This window comes from Abrus precatorius, unplaced genomic scaffold, assembly GCF_003935025.1.
Source record: "Abrus precatorius isolate BTA unplaced genomic scaffold, Abrus_2018 Scaffold10, whole genome shotgun sequence".
Lineage (NCBI taxonomy): Eukaryota > Viridiplantae > Streptophyta > Magnoliopsida > Fabales > Fabaceae > Abrus > Abrus precatorius.
The window spans coordinates 581,150-596,709 of record NW_020874292.1 but is presented as its reverse complement, the minus strand read 5'-3'; the positions used below and the strand labels follow the sequence as shown (position 1 = coordinate 596,709).

Here is a 15,560-nt window from a genome sequence, read left to right as displayed (position 1 = left end):
TTCATATATTTGGGTTTCATGGGTTTCCTAGCTTTCAATGGTTAGGATATGTCCCTTATACTTCTCACAATAAACTCTTGTATATGCCATCCGACATTTCTGTGGAAAATCTATAAACTTGCAGAAAGAGATCAAATCAATTCATAAAAGACACACACACACAAACACATACAGACAAACAGAGAGATGAAAGTAACCTGCTCTCTCTAACAAAACCTAATTAAGTAATCTGCTCCTTGGCAAGTGAAAGTGCTGGTTGCATCATCATAGGCATAGCTATAAGCCTGAGGACAAGAAGCCTTGAACACCTTTGAATAACTTGTTGGCTGACACTCCTTTGGACTATTGAAATCACCAGTACAACAATATTCTGGCTTGTTCAAAGCCATACATACACTCTTACAACCAACAGTGTGACTTTTGTTTCTCAACTCCAATCCACTGGGACAGTTTCTGTTCAAATCCATACAGCATGTAACTGCCTTACACTGCCCAGATCCTCCGGAGGGGAAGATTGATAACGGTATGTTGTAACCATCAACAAGGCTAACATCATAAAAATCTCCCTCCAGGCTGTCTAGTGTAAACTCTGCTACTGAAGCTGGCGGCGCACCTCCAACTCCACCACATTTAAGTTTGCCTCCAGTCTCCTGTGCCACTACTGGAGCTATCAAATTTGCATCCATGCCACCCCTAGATGTGGCAAGACCACCCTTTCGGTGCAGTAATTTTTATGGCCCCACAAGGTTTGAGCTCAACCCCATCTTCATTGATTTGAGGTTTTCCTGCTCCTGTTAGGATCCTAGGCCATATTGTGTCCCTACATTTATTTTGCAAAGTAAAAACAGATGCATCAGCTCCTGAAAATTGAAGAAAAATCTGATGAGCTACATAATACATTGCCATAGCTTTATGTTATAAGTTTATAAACAGTTTTAGAAGCCAGACACTAATAGCATGTTTGGATTCGTATTGAAATGCTTATGGATTTGCGTTGAAAAAAAACCTGTAAATGTAGATTCAACACAGAAGCTACAACTAGTAGCATTGAATTAAACATAGATACATGGCTATTCAAATGTGAAACCAAACACTTTTGAAGAGAATGTGTAATTACCATTACCTAATGTGAAGAGCATGACAAGAAGCGAAGGCTGTTTCAATGCCATAAGAAGTGTCCGTTTGAGGTTTCTGATTTGTTAAATTTAGATTTTGTCATAGTTTATGACTTGCATGAACTAGGCGATACTTATAAGTGAGGGAAGTTAGCAGCTTCATCAAACACAATCCTTATAAAATGTGAACAAGGTGAAGTTATTTGCTTCATATTACGACAACTTTAACCTTTCACATTTGAAAGAATCAACAGATTGCCAATGTTTTATTTTTCAGGTGCTAAACTGTCCGGAATTTTCTTAACTAAAATCAAAGAAAATGTGACTAAGTCCTCTAACTTGAAACTAAGACAAAAAGCATGTTCAAAGTTCACCTAACTTGTGAGGCCCCTAACACATGCATACCATAGATTTTCCCGTTTGGCTTAAATAATAACTTTGATTGTTCTCTTGGCTAAAGTCTTTTGGTTAGGAAGAGGTAGATGATCAAATGGATGATCCTTAACTGGGGGCTCTCGTTTCAATGTTGGTGATTTTTCAGTTCTAGTTGAGAGTTACGTATTGGAATAGAATGGTGAATAAATTTTCTTTCCTAGCTGCCATTTCAGGCATGAAGTTGTCGCGTATGGATTTTACTCCCTGGCTTCAGAAAGCATCATCATTATTTTTACATAAAAAAAATCATGATCAAACATTAACTTATTTATATTATTCAAATTTTTGTTTAACATTAGTCCTATATATGGTACATGAAATGATCTAATTAGTTGTATCGAACTTCGATTAATTAATTATTTCTTGGTAAAAGATTCCGATAACTGTATATATCTATGAGCTATGAGCATTGTATATTGTAGGAGCCACGTGCAAAGAGATTCTTCTATGCCTAGTTTGGTTAGACTATCGGCATAATGGTTAGCTTCCCAGCAAATATACTCTTACCTAATGTACTTAATATTTCTTAACAAACTCCTAATTTCTTTAATCACCTTGTTCAAAGGATGGGAGTGAAGTTGAAAATTTTGAATGAGTCAAACAATCTGTTTATAACCACTTTCGATTTTAAGACTAACTTAGTCTCATAATAGATACTCCATAATTCAGCTTCTATGAGAGAGCAAGAACTGATTTTATTGTTAAATCTACTTAACAACTAACCTTTGATATAAAAAACTAAGCCTCCACAAGTATTGTATATTTTAAGTTATTATAAGTTAGATATTACATATGAAAATGAATCCAAATTATATATATATTAGTCAAAAGCATTTTTACATCGTTTATAATTTAATATAAAATAAGATTTGTAATGATTTAATAATTAAATTATAACTGTTTAAGTTGCTTGAATCAAATATTATAAAAATTGAATAATAATAAAAATATAATTAAATAATTTTTATTTTCATTTAATATAAATTTTTGAAATGTTGCACACTTGGCCCGAGTTTTTTTTTTAAACTTTTATCTATTATTGTTACTTTTATAATTATTCTTTATTTATTTGGACCAAATTTTTATGTTAGGTAGATTTTCTTTTCTTAAGAGATAGTAAGTTAAAAAAAGAAGAAGAATATTTAAGATTATATTAGTAATGAGTTTTTATCAAATTATAACTTAAGTATAAATTACAAAGTAAATTTTTTTTTTAAAAAAAATGTAAACATATTATCAGATCATGTTTATATAACAATATAATAAAAAAATTTATGTTTGATTTGATTTTGGACATGAGAACCCAAAATCAAACCGAATCGTATAAAAAGTGCATTTTTTTTTATTGTCTAATCAGTTTAAAATTTTTAGATTGATTTTATATATGAAAACGGTTTGTATGGATTATTCAAAACTATTAATTAGATAGCCTTAGTGGATAAATTTGTTATGCGAGCACGTTTTATTTTTTGAGACAAATTTTTCTATTTTGATTAATGCCATTATATTTTTTAAATTATAATTATATTTTTAAAAATATTTTTTATTCAAAATAATGAGACTGAAAAATTAATACAAATATTTAAATATTTATATAATTAAAAAGAGATATTTATATCAAATATAAATATTTAATTTATAAAATTAGCATATAAAATTATTAATAATAAAAAGTTATTTAATCTTTTTATATTATTAAATCAGGTTAATACATTTAACTATTATATGATTGTTATGAGAATAAAGAATTTTTTAAAAATTAATTAAAATTTAAATTAAAAGATTATATATTTATATTATATAATAATAATAAATGATGTAAGAATTATATATATCTAAATTAAAGTAATAATTGTTTGTATTTATATTAAAGTATAGTTATACATGACATAAACAATTTTTATTTTTCACAAATAATTTTTTTTACATAAAATTATATTAACATGTAAATCATAAAGTAAAAATTAATTTATACACATATTTTAATTATTTTATAATCAACATTGTTTATATTATTCGTATCATTTATTATTAATATTTTAAATTTATTGTTTAAAATTTTATTTTTTCATAATATTTTTAAAATTTTCTTTAAAATTAATTTTTTAATAAAATTATATATATATATATATATATTATTTGTCTTAAAAAAAAAAAAAAAAGAAACAGATAGGAAATTACGAACCCTATTCACTATCTCGTGTCGTGTCAATTCAGAAGAGTGGTGCGGTGGCGATAGCCAGAGTAGTGCACCGTCGTTGTTTGCTTCATCCCTCCATCCATCTACCATCGTTTACTCATTTCTTCAGTAAGATCCAAAATGCAATTACATTCAACCTCCTTTTTGTTTTTATTTAAATGAAATTAAGCGGGTTGATCCACCAATTTAAATTGATTTTTTTTTTGTTTTAATTTTTGAATTTTGAAGCTCCCCACTAAAGTTGGGTAACTTCATTTTGAGCTCATTAGCTCACCGGCGCAAGTTCTACAGGTACAGAGACATGGTGAGTTTCTTTCTCTGCATCTTTCAACACGAATATGCCACTTCTGCAAAGGCACGTCACGTGCATAAATTAACTTTTCTTGGTTTCGTCACGTAACCAGTCGGGTAGAAAAGAAACGGTTCTGGATTTGGCAAAGTTCGTCGACAAAGGGGTTCAAGTCAAGCTTACCGGTGGCAGACAAGGTCAGTGACCCATTCTCATCTTCGCGTTAAACGTTGCGTTTCGGTCATTGCTTTGGTTAGCAAGATTTTATCCAGAAGTTTGTTAGGAAATTCTTTTATGACTTTTGAGTTTGTTGATATATGTGTGGTCTTTTGGGTTGTTTGGATGCTGTAGGGTTCATGTATTGGTTTGCATTTTATATTCTTGTCATGTAATTTTAGGAGGGTGTTCGGTTTAGCCTATTTTGAAGAAATAATCGTTTATGTTTTGCAGCTTTATAAGAGAGTTTAAGCGAGCATTTGGAAAAGCTTATAGAGAGCTTATGGATAAGCTTCTTGGTTTAGTATATCAAAATAAAGTCTTTTTCTTCTTTTTTTTTTAATTATTTGAAGAAGTTTTATGGTTAACTCTATAGGATAAGCCCTAATATAAGAAAATTTTTATTTAAAACTCTATAGGATAAGCCCTAATATAAGAAAATTTTTATTAAATAAGCACTAATTAAGTTGTATTTTTAAATGCACCTTTAAGTTTAAAAACAATAATCTGAATCTTTTGTGTTGTTTTGATAGGCGTAGTGATTGTTTCAGAGGATATCTTGTCTTCCCAGTCATTGTAGTTTCTTTCCTTCTTCGATGGTTTGTTTTAGGTTAAAGAAAAGAATTTAGTAATGGGGGTCTAACATATTTCAACTTGTTGAATTTCAGTGACAGGAACTCTGAAAGGATATGACCAATTACTAAACCTTGTACTGGATGAAGCTGTTGAGTTTCTAAGAGGTAAATACTTAAATAGTACCAAAACCTTGTTCTTGTTTGCACATTTAATGACTCAAATGATATATGTGTTTTATCCTTGGCGAGCTTTCATCCTCTATTATGTCCATGTTTCACCTTTCCTACAACATGTTGAAATAAGATAGTATTTCAGGATGGAGGGTTGGGGGCAAGTTCATATGTGCTTTTAAAATGAGAAGTTGGAGGAAAGCACCTTTTAATTTTAAAAAATTTAAGATTATTAGATAATTTTTTTTTTAAAAAAAAAGAAAAAGAAAAAGCCAATGCCACTCCTTCCCCAGAAAGCAATTTTAGTGCTATTGCCATTTGGCAGAAGTTAAATAGAGTAGCTTCTTTAAAAAAAAAGAAATATTATAGAAGTATTTTTTCCCCAAAGCTTATTCAAGCATACCCAAAGGGACTTCTGCTCAACTTGTGAGACTGAACACCTGAATGAATGAATAATGAATTGAAAGTGGTATGCTTTAACAGAATTTTCCTACAACTGACACTACCCAAATACATACTGCTTTAATTCTTCAGAGATTGGAGTTGATCATGTTTTTCTGTGTTTTGGCAATTTGTAAAATGTTAACATCTTTAGCATTGCCTGCTTGAAAGGTCAGTTACTTAACTTACATGGACAAAGGAGACATGTGAATGTTCCTTATCAAATAATTCTATGGCCATTAGTCATGCATACAAATGGACCAGAAATAGTAATTAGATTTCACGATTAATTTGCCAGCATGAATCCACCACACAGCATTATGCAGATTTTCATACAAGCTTAGCCTTTCATTTTAAACATTAGTTCGACCACTTTTTGTTATTTGTTAGTCATCTAAAGACCATTTGATGCAGTAGCCCGACAATTGGCAAAATAACCCCCCCAAAAAAACTATTTTAAGAGTACACCTATATTTTGTTTACATAGTAGTGCGTAGTGGTTGTTTAGTCACTTTTAATTACAAAAATAATACCCACCTTTCTATTAGTTTCTTGTTTTCAAAAGTTAGATGGAAACAATAAAAAAGTGATTTTCATTGTTTTCTGTTCAAACATTTTAAAACTGAAAATAAAATGAAAACAAGGTAACATTTTTGTAACTAAAAGTGAAATCAGGTAAATTTCTCCTAGCAAACAGTCCCTTAGTTTCTCAAACTAGTAAACTGCCTTCATACATAAGAATAGAGTTAACAGTTCCTGTATGCCAATAACATATCTTCAATTCAGAATCAAAATTCATGGTATTTTCTTTTGCGCTGCAGATCCTGATGATCCACTGAAAACTACCGATCAGACGAGAAGTCTTGGCTTAATTGTAGGTTTCTTGCTTTCCCATATAATTGTCTATAACATAAATTACTACCTGAATATCACATGCTGGAAACAACTTGCATAAATAATTATCTAGTCTATTTATTAGACAGCTGCTAGGTCATTTTCTTAATTGATTACATAATGGGCACAATTGCGTAGGAGCGGAGCGGCTCCTTCCTACGATTCTGGGGCCAGTGTTGCAGTTCTGTGTATTGGCTGTTGCGCCATGATTCGTGGCCGTGAAAGGTGAAAATTGCAGCTGCTATATTAAATAAGGGCAAAAGGGAAAATTTGCCGCCCCTTTCTAGAAGTTGGAATGCTTTTTAAGGGGGCAAATCTTGAGATTTCGGCCTCCTTTTACATCGCAATGCTCTATGCTTCTCTTCTATCTTTGCAAGTTGAGATGGAACCCTATCTCCATCACTTGTTCTCTTGCTTTGTCTTCTATCTTCGATGTCACTTTCTGCTGTGAGTCACCATTTTTCATCTTTTGCAAAACCCAACTTATCTTTGATGTGACCAGAGATGTTTTCCAGTTGTCTTTTTCATTTTCAACGAAATCCAAGATATTTCTGACAAGATGTAGACTTTTTCTAATGATAGTGAGACGTGTTTTGGCGAGATCATCTACGTTAGAGCTTTTTCTGGTGACTGATCACTCTTTGATCTATGTTCTTTCTTTGTTTTGATTGTCTTCACAAATAGTCATCCTGCTATCTACTATTAACATTTTTGGGGTTAGTCGCACTTGGCTGTTATTGGAGATTGACTACTATGTCGATTACTTGTTGATAGAATATATGGAAAGGGTTGACCCAACTTGTCTTGCAAATGTTTTGTTTGTCTAACTCAACAAGCTTGCTTGTCATAAGTTAATTCAAATGTATAGATGAAGAGGGGAAAGGATTTGCCAAACTTTATTGGGAAGAAAAGCAAATGTTGAGTTAGAAGATTAAATTGATTTGTAATTTGAATGACCGATCTTTGGCAGAGAGATACTTTGCCACATGTTGATTAGTGATTAAAAAAGGGGCTTGGGTATATTGGTTTGTCACATTCATGTCCTCAAATATGGAAGTTTATCTTGTTGCATAGTTAGGATCCTATTAATGCTAGAACAAGGCATTTGTTAGCTTGCTAAGCTCTATAATGAAATTGAGATATAAGAATATGTCTGATGAGTGGAGGAACTACATTTTGGTACCTATATACAAGAATAAAGACAATATTCAGAATTATGCAAATTACAAAGAAATAAAATATTATAGTTACAAAAAAAGGTGATTAAACATAGATTAAGAAAAGAACATAGATTTACAGAAAATCAATTTGATTTTATGTTAAAAAGGTTTACAATAGAGGCTATATATTTTTTAAGAAAGTAGATAGAAAAGTATTATAACAACAATATACAACTACCAAGTCTTATCCCATTACGTGAAGTCAACTTTATGGATTACACAATATCATTAAACTTGGTCAAAAACCAAATTATCATTCTTGAACTAACTTCTTTACCCACATTCGTCCAGCCAAATGTGAGAACTCTTACTCAAATCTACATCCAAGTGCTGATGTAACGACTTTTGCTCATTTGACACTATACTCATAATAGCATTGTGATTGATAGCTGCCAAAGGCATAACACAACCCTCTTCCTTTGTTCGAGTTTGTGATTGAGTATTAGGCCATAGGCAGAGTTATAGAAAAGTATTATTATATATAAAATACTTACGGATGATTTTTATTTATTTGAAAAAAAAAACATATAATGTCGTGTCAAGAGAAATGTTGTGGAAGACTTAAAAAAAGAAAAGGATTCGCATGACATGTATTCAAATTATACAAAACATGTATGCTAGGGTAACAAGTGTGAAAACTCTTGAAGGCGTATATTCTAAGATCTCTACAGTGAAAAGCTGACATCAAGGCTTAACTTTGAGTATTTACTGGATTAACCTAGTCATAGATATGCTTATAGGCAACATAAACAATTATTCCTAAATACATGTTTTTTGTGGATGACATAGTCCTACTTAAAGAATCAAAGGAAGAGGTTAACTATAATCTTAAGCTTTGGAGACAAACTTTAAAATTTAAGGACTTTTGTTTGAGGAGAAGCAAAATAAAGTATATGCATTGCAATTTTAACAGAAACAAAATGATGATTATAAGTTGGAACTCAAAATTGGAGATAACGTGATACTACCAATTTTCAAGTTTAAGTATTCAGATTTTATTTTACAGAATGAAACTAATAAAGACATACTCATAAAATATAGCTAAGGTGGTTAAAGTTGAGAAGGACATTACGAGTTATTTGTGATTATAAAGTATCTAGTAAACTGAAATAAAAATTTCATTCTATTACTACAACACAAGAAAAGTGGGAGTTGAAGAAATAAGTGTTAAGATGGGTAAGTGGTTATTACGAGAAATGATAGAATAAGAAATAATCGCATATAAGGGAATATTGAAGTAACACTTACTGTGAAAACAATTATCCAAAATTGATTAAGGTGGTTTAAATACGTGCAAAGACTGCTAGAAGCACCTGAGAGGAAAGTTAATGGCATGATTGTTATTTTGATGAAAAGAAGTAAAGGGGGACTTAAGAACCTTCGATGAAATTATTAAAAGAGATCTTATGATAAATAATACAAAAAATAATTTAGTTTTTGATTAAGTTCAATACTATTGCACCTGCTAGTTGCTTGTTTAAGCATAGAAAGAGTATCTCAGTTACCCACACTTTAAAACAATAGGCAATTCCTGCATATTCTTGATAACTTGTTGGTTCAGATCTAAGAAGATTGAGAGGGTAGGGGGAGAAATAGAGAAAGGTGGACATTGAGTTCCACAACACAGGCAACTATAAATTTTCCTCACTTTTTGCCCTTCATAGTAACCTATTCTATAAACAAAGCCAAAGGCCTTACTAAGAATTTTTAGTCAATTTCTGTGGGTTGAGGAGTAGCATGATAAGAAATGTGTAGCCTGTTTAGCTGCAAGTTTCTTTAAAAAAATTATGATTAGCTGATTTTTTTATGGTTGTATATGTGTGTTTCTTGAGAATGAAAAGTTTTCCTTCTTTTCTTGGGAGCTAAAGGTGAAATGCTGTAATTCATTAAAAACAGGTATTATAAAAACATTTCCTGCAAATTTGGAGTTGCACATGGTGACCAAAACAAACACTCATTTGAACAATTGAATGATCATTTTCTTTTTAGTATATGGTTTGAATCTTAAGGCTAAAATTTTGATTTGTAATTACACTTGGAAATTTACTACACTGCAGGTTTGTAGGGGAACTGCTGTCATGCTCGTGTCCCCAACAGACGGTACAGATGAAATTGCAAACCCTTTCATTCAGCCTGATGGGGCCTAGGTATGAAATGTTTGTATGAAACACGTGACTATTATAGATATATACTAATCAAGCCTCTCATCATTATGGTCAGCTTATGTGTAAGAGGACTTTTTCTTTAGTGCGTTAAGTGGATAGTGTTTGATAAAAGTACATTGCACTGTGTTAATGATTAAAGTTTAACTTGTGAGATTTAGAATGCAGTGTAGCTCCGCCTGTTTAATTTCTTTAAGCTTTGAATAGGTGTGTGTGTTATTGACGTGAACGCATTGCATTCTGGCTGATACAGGCCACTCGTTTAACCTGAACATGAACTTCTTGAAATATATACTGTTCTGTGAGTGATGCATTTTTCATTAAACCTCTTGCATATTGCAGTCTTGGACCAAGCTAAGTTCAGCTACGTCAAACTAGACTAGTTTATTCGGACGGGTGGAAAATAAAAGGCGAAACATTTGAATTTTTTTAAATTTTATTTATACAAAAAAAGTCCCAATGGAAATAAACGGTGACCAATAATTGGGGTCCTGCAGCATCAATTTTGCTATTTTAAAAATCTACGCAATGGATTTACTTAAGATTTTCCTATTTCCAGTTCCAATAATCGGAATGCAGCCTTAATTTAAGAATTGATGATACGAGAAAAAAAAATAAAAGAATAAATATAAAAAGTGTAAGTATTGTTTATTTAAAATTATAATTCCTGCACGTTCTTATTAAACTAATTAATAATCCCTAGGTTAATGGTTAAATGGGATTTTTTTATATATTTACTACTTAAAAAATATGCTAAAATATGGTATTTTTAGGAAAAATTTACGAAAATATAAGAGACAGAACAATGAAAAATTATAAATTATTGTAATTTTTCAAAAAAATATTAAAAAATCATAAAAAGTCAAATTTTGCTAGTAACGGTTTTTCAAAAAATAAAAACATAAAATATTCTCGTTCACAATTTTAAAAAAAAATATATTTTAAAAGTACAAAAAAATTCATTGGCAATTTTTGAAAAGAGCCGAATAAATACAGTGAGCAGCGTTTTTGTTTTCACTAAATTATACTAATAGCAGTGTAATATAGAATTTCAGGTAGGTTTTAATTATATTCAACTAACAAGTTTCTTGTGTATTGAAACAAGACTTTTAAAATTGTGGAGAACATCATAAAATAAATTATTTAAAAAATATAATAACATTTTATATATTAAAATTTAAAATTAATTTAAATTATAATGGGATTTGTTAAATTCATTAACTTATTTTACAAATTAGTTATAATTCTCTTAAAATACACCAATGATATAGATTTTTAACATTTTTTTTCTACAAATCAAATGGGCATACATTATCAAACATGAATACACCTGATTTTTCAAAAGTATCCAGTATGTTTTTACAATTATAATTTAAACTTTTTCCTCATATTTTTTGAACAAAATAGTCATTGTAACTTGGGAAATTTTATTTCTCCCAAACAATAATTTAACGTGAATTATACATGTCATCAACAACAAAATTAGATGAATCTTAGGACAACTCTGTCAACATTTAATTATACGTGAAATGGGTTAAAATGTCGCATGGGAAGACAAACAAGTGGGTGAACCATACTCAAAGACATGCCAGATCCAGATTACGTATCAACCTTTTCTCCTTTTCCATCTTCACCAATTTTCCAATCAAAGCACTGCACCAAAGCAGCAATTGTAGTGTTCATCAAGTTGAATGCCATTATTGTCCCTGGACACCCTCTCCTTCCTGCTCCAAATGGAACAAAATTGAAGTCCATCGTCTTAGAATCATCATAATTATCCCTTAAATCCTCAAATTGTTTTTTCAAGAATCTTTCAGGGCGAAATTCATTTGGGTCCTCCCAAGAATCTGGATCCCTCATTATGGCATATAAATTGATTGCCACTGCTGTTTTTGGTGGCACATCAAAGCCATTTATTTGGCAGTGTTGGCGGCACTCTCTTGTTGTCACAGGTCCTGGTGGGTATAGTCTCAGTGTTTCCTTCACAACTGCTTGCAAATATGGCATGTTTGGCACATCTGATTCTTCAACTACCCTAACATTCCCAGTCACTAACACTATCTCTTTTCGGAATGCTTCAGGAAGGTTGAGGAGTTCTCCCATTGTCCATTGCATTGCTTCTGCTGAGGTGTCTGTGCCTGCAATGAAGAGGTCCTAGCCACAAGATCAAGGCCATAACATCTTAATCAGTAACAAAATTAAAAACACGTTCTCTATCACTTCTTTTAAAACACCATTAGTGATTGCAATACTAATGTTGATGTCAAGTTTCAACCGTGATAGGTTTTAGTAAGAGCTCTGCGGACAACTACTGTAAATCAGTTAACCATTAAATTAAGAATAGTAAATAATAAATAAATACAATTCAGGCGAGGTTAAACATTTAGTAATAAGTTTGTAACACAATTTCTTTTATGAATTTACCAAAAAAGTAAAAAGTAAAAAGTAAAAAATCACCCTTCAATTTTACTTTTGGGTGTAAGAAACCCGCACTTCTTTTTACACTACGAAAGTCATATTGCACCAGATTTGAAGTCCCACGTTTCAACATTATATATAGTGAATGAATTATTGAGTTGAATTGTTTGAACTGAACCAATTCTTAAAAGTGAGTTTATTATCGAGGAGAAAATGAAGGTTACTGCCACTGAATCAAAGTTAACCGTTCAAAACCATGATAAATTGCATGTATACACTAATAAAATTAAATTTCCGAAAATTTTCCTGGACAAATATACTTACTTTTCACTTTAAAATGAACCAAAATTTTAGAAAAATCAAATCCGCTGGTGAAAATTACCATAAAGAAGGCTTTAATATGGGTCCTTGTGATCTTGAACTCTGCATGAGCATCATGATAAACATCCAACAAAATGTCCATCAAATCCTTTTCTCTCTCATCACTGCAATGCCCATTCCCATTTGCAACTGATAATCTTTTGTGTTCATGCTCCTTGAGAACCTCCTCCAATAACTCATCATACCTTCTGCTCACCTCCAAAGCCTTTTTACCATAAACCCAAAAGCTCAACTCCTTCAGAGGACCCAACACATCTCCAAAGCACAGCTTCGCAGCAAGTTCAAACGATTCCTTCACCAATTTCCTTTTCTTCTCACCATCCTCGCATTTCTCCGAACAACTTATCGCAAAACGTCACAAAATAGTGAAAATAAAAATAAAAATTTGAGACAATGGTTCTATACCAATTAAATACCCGCAAAAAATATTTCAAATTTGAAATTTTCAAAAATAAATAAAGATGATAAATTTTTATATAAATAAATACATTATGTTAAAATATTTTTTATAATTATAAAAAAATTAACATACATAATATTTTTATGATAATTATTATGGTTAATTTAACAAAAATAATATTATTTTAACATCTTATACAAATTTACAAATTAAAAAAAAGTTATCTTAATTACCATGTTAAGATATCATTAATCTTTATTGAAATAAAGAAAAGGCACGCACACATCACACAATCACACCTGGTGCTCATGGCCATCCTGCAAGTGACGTTGTTGGTGAGTTTCATGAGCTCAGAGCCCAAGTCAAGGGAAACGCCACCACGTTCATTTTGCAACAACCTTTGGAGGCAACGTTCAACCTCTTCCTTCCTCACGAGAAGCTCCGTGGCGCAGAGCTTCTTCATGAAGCGCCAGTAGGGACCGTAAGAAGCAGTGATGAATCCAAAGGTGCCATAAGGAAGCTTCTCGGCGAAGGCGAAAACGGGACGCGAAGAGAAGGCGAGGTCGTGCGTTTTGAAGAGTTGGGCGGCTGAGGAGAGGAGGAGAAGGCGGCGGGAGGGGCCGAGGCGGAGGAGGAGGATAGGGCCGTGTTTGGATGAGAGGTTTTGGAAGGAGTTATAGAGAGATGGTGTATTAGCGGAATGGACGGTGGACTTGGGGGATGGTGGTGTTCAGTGGTCTTCGTTTTGGGGTTTAAAAAGGATAAGAATATATATGTTAAGAGTGAAAGGAAGATGAAGATGAGTGTCTCCGTCATGGCTTTGCTGAGTTTGGGTTCTGTAATTTTCTCAAACCTTTATTCAGCTATCCAACTCCTTCTGTAAGAAAAATCCATTATTGTACTTTAATCAAAAGTCCCAGTACCAGACGTCAAATGTCAAAATCATCTAAAAGGATACTTTTACCGAATTGCATTTCGCTTGATGGAATTTTATTTTGTTTAAGCAAATTTAATAAAAAGTAGTTTTAGTTTAAGTTAAAAAAATTTATTTAAATAAATTTAATAAGAAAGTAATTTTTATTTAAGTTAAAACTTTATTTTTTTTAATTTATAAAAAATTTAAAAAATATTTATATAAGATCGTATAATCTCATTTTATTGTCATAATATAAAAATATAATTATTTTAAAACATGTAATAATTCAACTATTTTTTAATTAATTTTTTAAAATTATTATTTTTATAACTTTTATTACTATTCTCAACAATTTAACTTAATTTTAAATAATTTTACTTAATTAATATTTAACACAAGTAATACACTAGATAATATATTTAAAATATTTGGTAAGATAAAATATGTAAATGTATTTGATAACTAGATAGTCATTGATAAAAAATAAAAGTTTTTTGAATTTTTTGTAGTTTAGAGAAGAAGATGAAGTTTTAAAATTTTTTGTAATTTTAACTCAAGCAAATTTTTTGGTTTAAATTAAAATTACTTTTTTTACTAAATTCTCTTTAAGTAAAAATTATTTTGATAAAATTCGATTAAACAAAAATGCACTACAGGACGCAGTTCCCATCAAAATTGTTGAGGATCTGGATCGATTAATGTTGTGATTTCATAATATTTGGATTCAAATTTTATCTTAAGCATTTTAGGTTTGTTTAAATTGAAACTTTGTCATTTTATTATTCATAATATTATATATATTAATTATTTGTTAATAAATTATTAATTTTTAGTGGATTAAGATTTTATATTTCTTAAGAGATGGTGAGTTAATATAAGAAAAAATTATTAGTCTATTTAATTATAAAGTGTTATAAAAAAGATATGAAAAAAAAAATTTATTGATTATTGTTTGTGTGTTTGCTGATTGAGTGGAGTCTTATACAATTTTACTAAGATAATTGCGGCATGTGCAATAATTTGCATATGGTTACATGTATAAACTTGAGACTAATAATTATGATGTTTAGAATTAAGTTGAGAATTGATTTCAATGTTTTTTAATATTTTGAACATTTAAATAATGTGAGGGTGATTTTAATTTCTACTAACCTATTATTCAGATTGGTGAATTTTTTTATATTAAAAATATCGTGGAAAACTTCAAATTGTCACAGTTTAAAATGGTAATAATTATATTCTTTCATTTGTATTTGATACTTTTGAAGGAGAGACATTATTGTTTGGGCCTATCTCTTATTTTTTATACATGTTATAATTTGACATTACAGATCTTCAATTGGAATGATAGTCTCCACAATTTATCATTTGTATTATCAACATCGTAAATAATTTTAATGACTGTACATTTAAAAATCAAAAGTTGAATTAATAACTTTTAGAATTACGTAAGATTTTGTTATTATTATGTTTACTCTTTAAATATTATATGACATTTATTTATTTTACTCTTATATAGATTATATTTCCTCAAAATTTTATGAGACACGTCTAAACAATCAAAGATAGATTAATAGTATTTAAAAAATAATAATAAAGTTTGATGCATGAAAATTATGATTGTAAATACAATCATATGACAAGTAATGATAACAGTTGAATTGATAAAATATATTTTATATTAAATTAATTTATATTAGTATAATCTCATCCTCTCTTATTATGAA

General features: G+C 30.4%; 2 protein-coding genes and 1 pseudogene across 3 annotated transcripts in view; 1 reads left to right on the top strand and 2 right to left on the bottom strand.

The window, feature by feature from the left end:
* Positions 1–206: 206 nt before the first annotated feature.
* LOC113866570 lies at positions 207–3,840 on the bottom strand (annotated as a pseudogene).
* Positions 3,721–15,560, top strand: part of LOC113870731 (sm-like protein LSM7) — a 20,976-nt gene continuing 9,136 nt past the window's right edge. The window contains exons 1-6 of one of the 2 annotated variants that reach the window (XR_003505691.1): positions 3,721–3,858; positions 3,979–4,054; positions 4,155–4,236; positions 4,924–4,995; positions 6,264–6,316; positions 9,614–9,885. Coding sequence is in view for 1 of the 2 variants with exons in the window: in XM_027507174.1 (XP_027362975.1) it covers positions 4,052–4,054; positions 4,155–4,236; positions 4,924–4,995; positions 6,264–6,316; positions 9,614–9,703 (300 nt within the window). In the remaining variant the exon portion in view is untranslated. Of the gene's footprint in view, positions 3,859–3,978; positions 4,055–4,154; positions 4,237–4,923; positions 4,996–6,263; positions 6,317–9,613; positions 10,037–15,560 lie in introns of those variants that run through there. The other variant, XM_027507174.1, reaches the window with a different exon arrangement.
* Positions 11,216–13,784, bottom strand: LOC113870725 (cytochrome P450 705A22-like). Its single transcript, XM_027507161.1, has 3 exons — positions 13,217–13,784; positions 12,519–12,858; positions 11,216–11,872 (listed from the first exon to the last, which is right to left on the bottom strand). The coding sequence occupies exons 1-3, from the start codon at positions 13,378–13,380 to the stop codon at positions 11,318–11,320; spliced, it is 1,059 nt and encodes a 352-aa protein (XP_027362962.1). The 5' UTR covers positions 13,381–13,784; the 3' UTR covers positions 11,216–11,317.

Coding starts and splice junctions, on each gene's coding strand:
- LOC113870725 (XM_027507161.1), bottom strand. CDS start 13,380: ATGAAGAAGCTCTGCGCCACGGAGCTTCTCGTGAGGAAGGAAGAGGTT. Junction 12,859..13,216: donor AGGATGGCCATGAGCACCAG/GTGTGATTGTGT, acceptor TTTTGCGATAAG/TTGTTCGGAGAAATGCGAGG. Junction 11,873..12,518: donor ATATTAAAGCCTTCTTTATG/GTAATTTTCACC, acceptor TCTTGTGGCTAG/GACCTCTTCATTGCAGGCAC.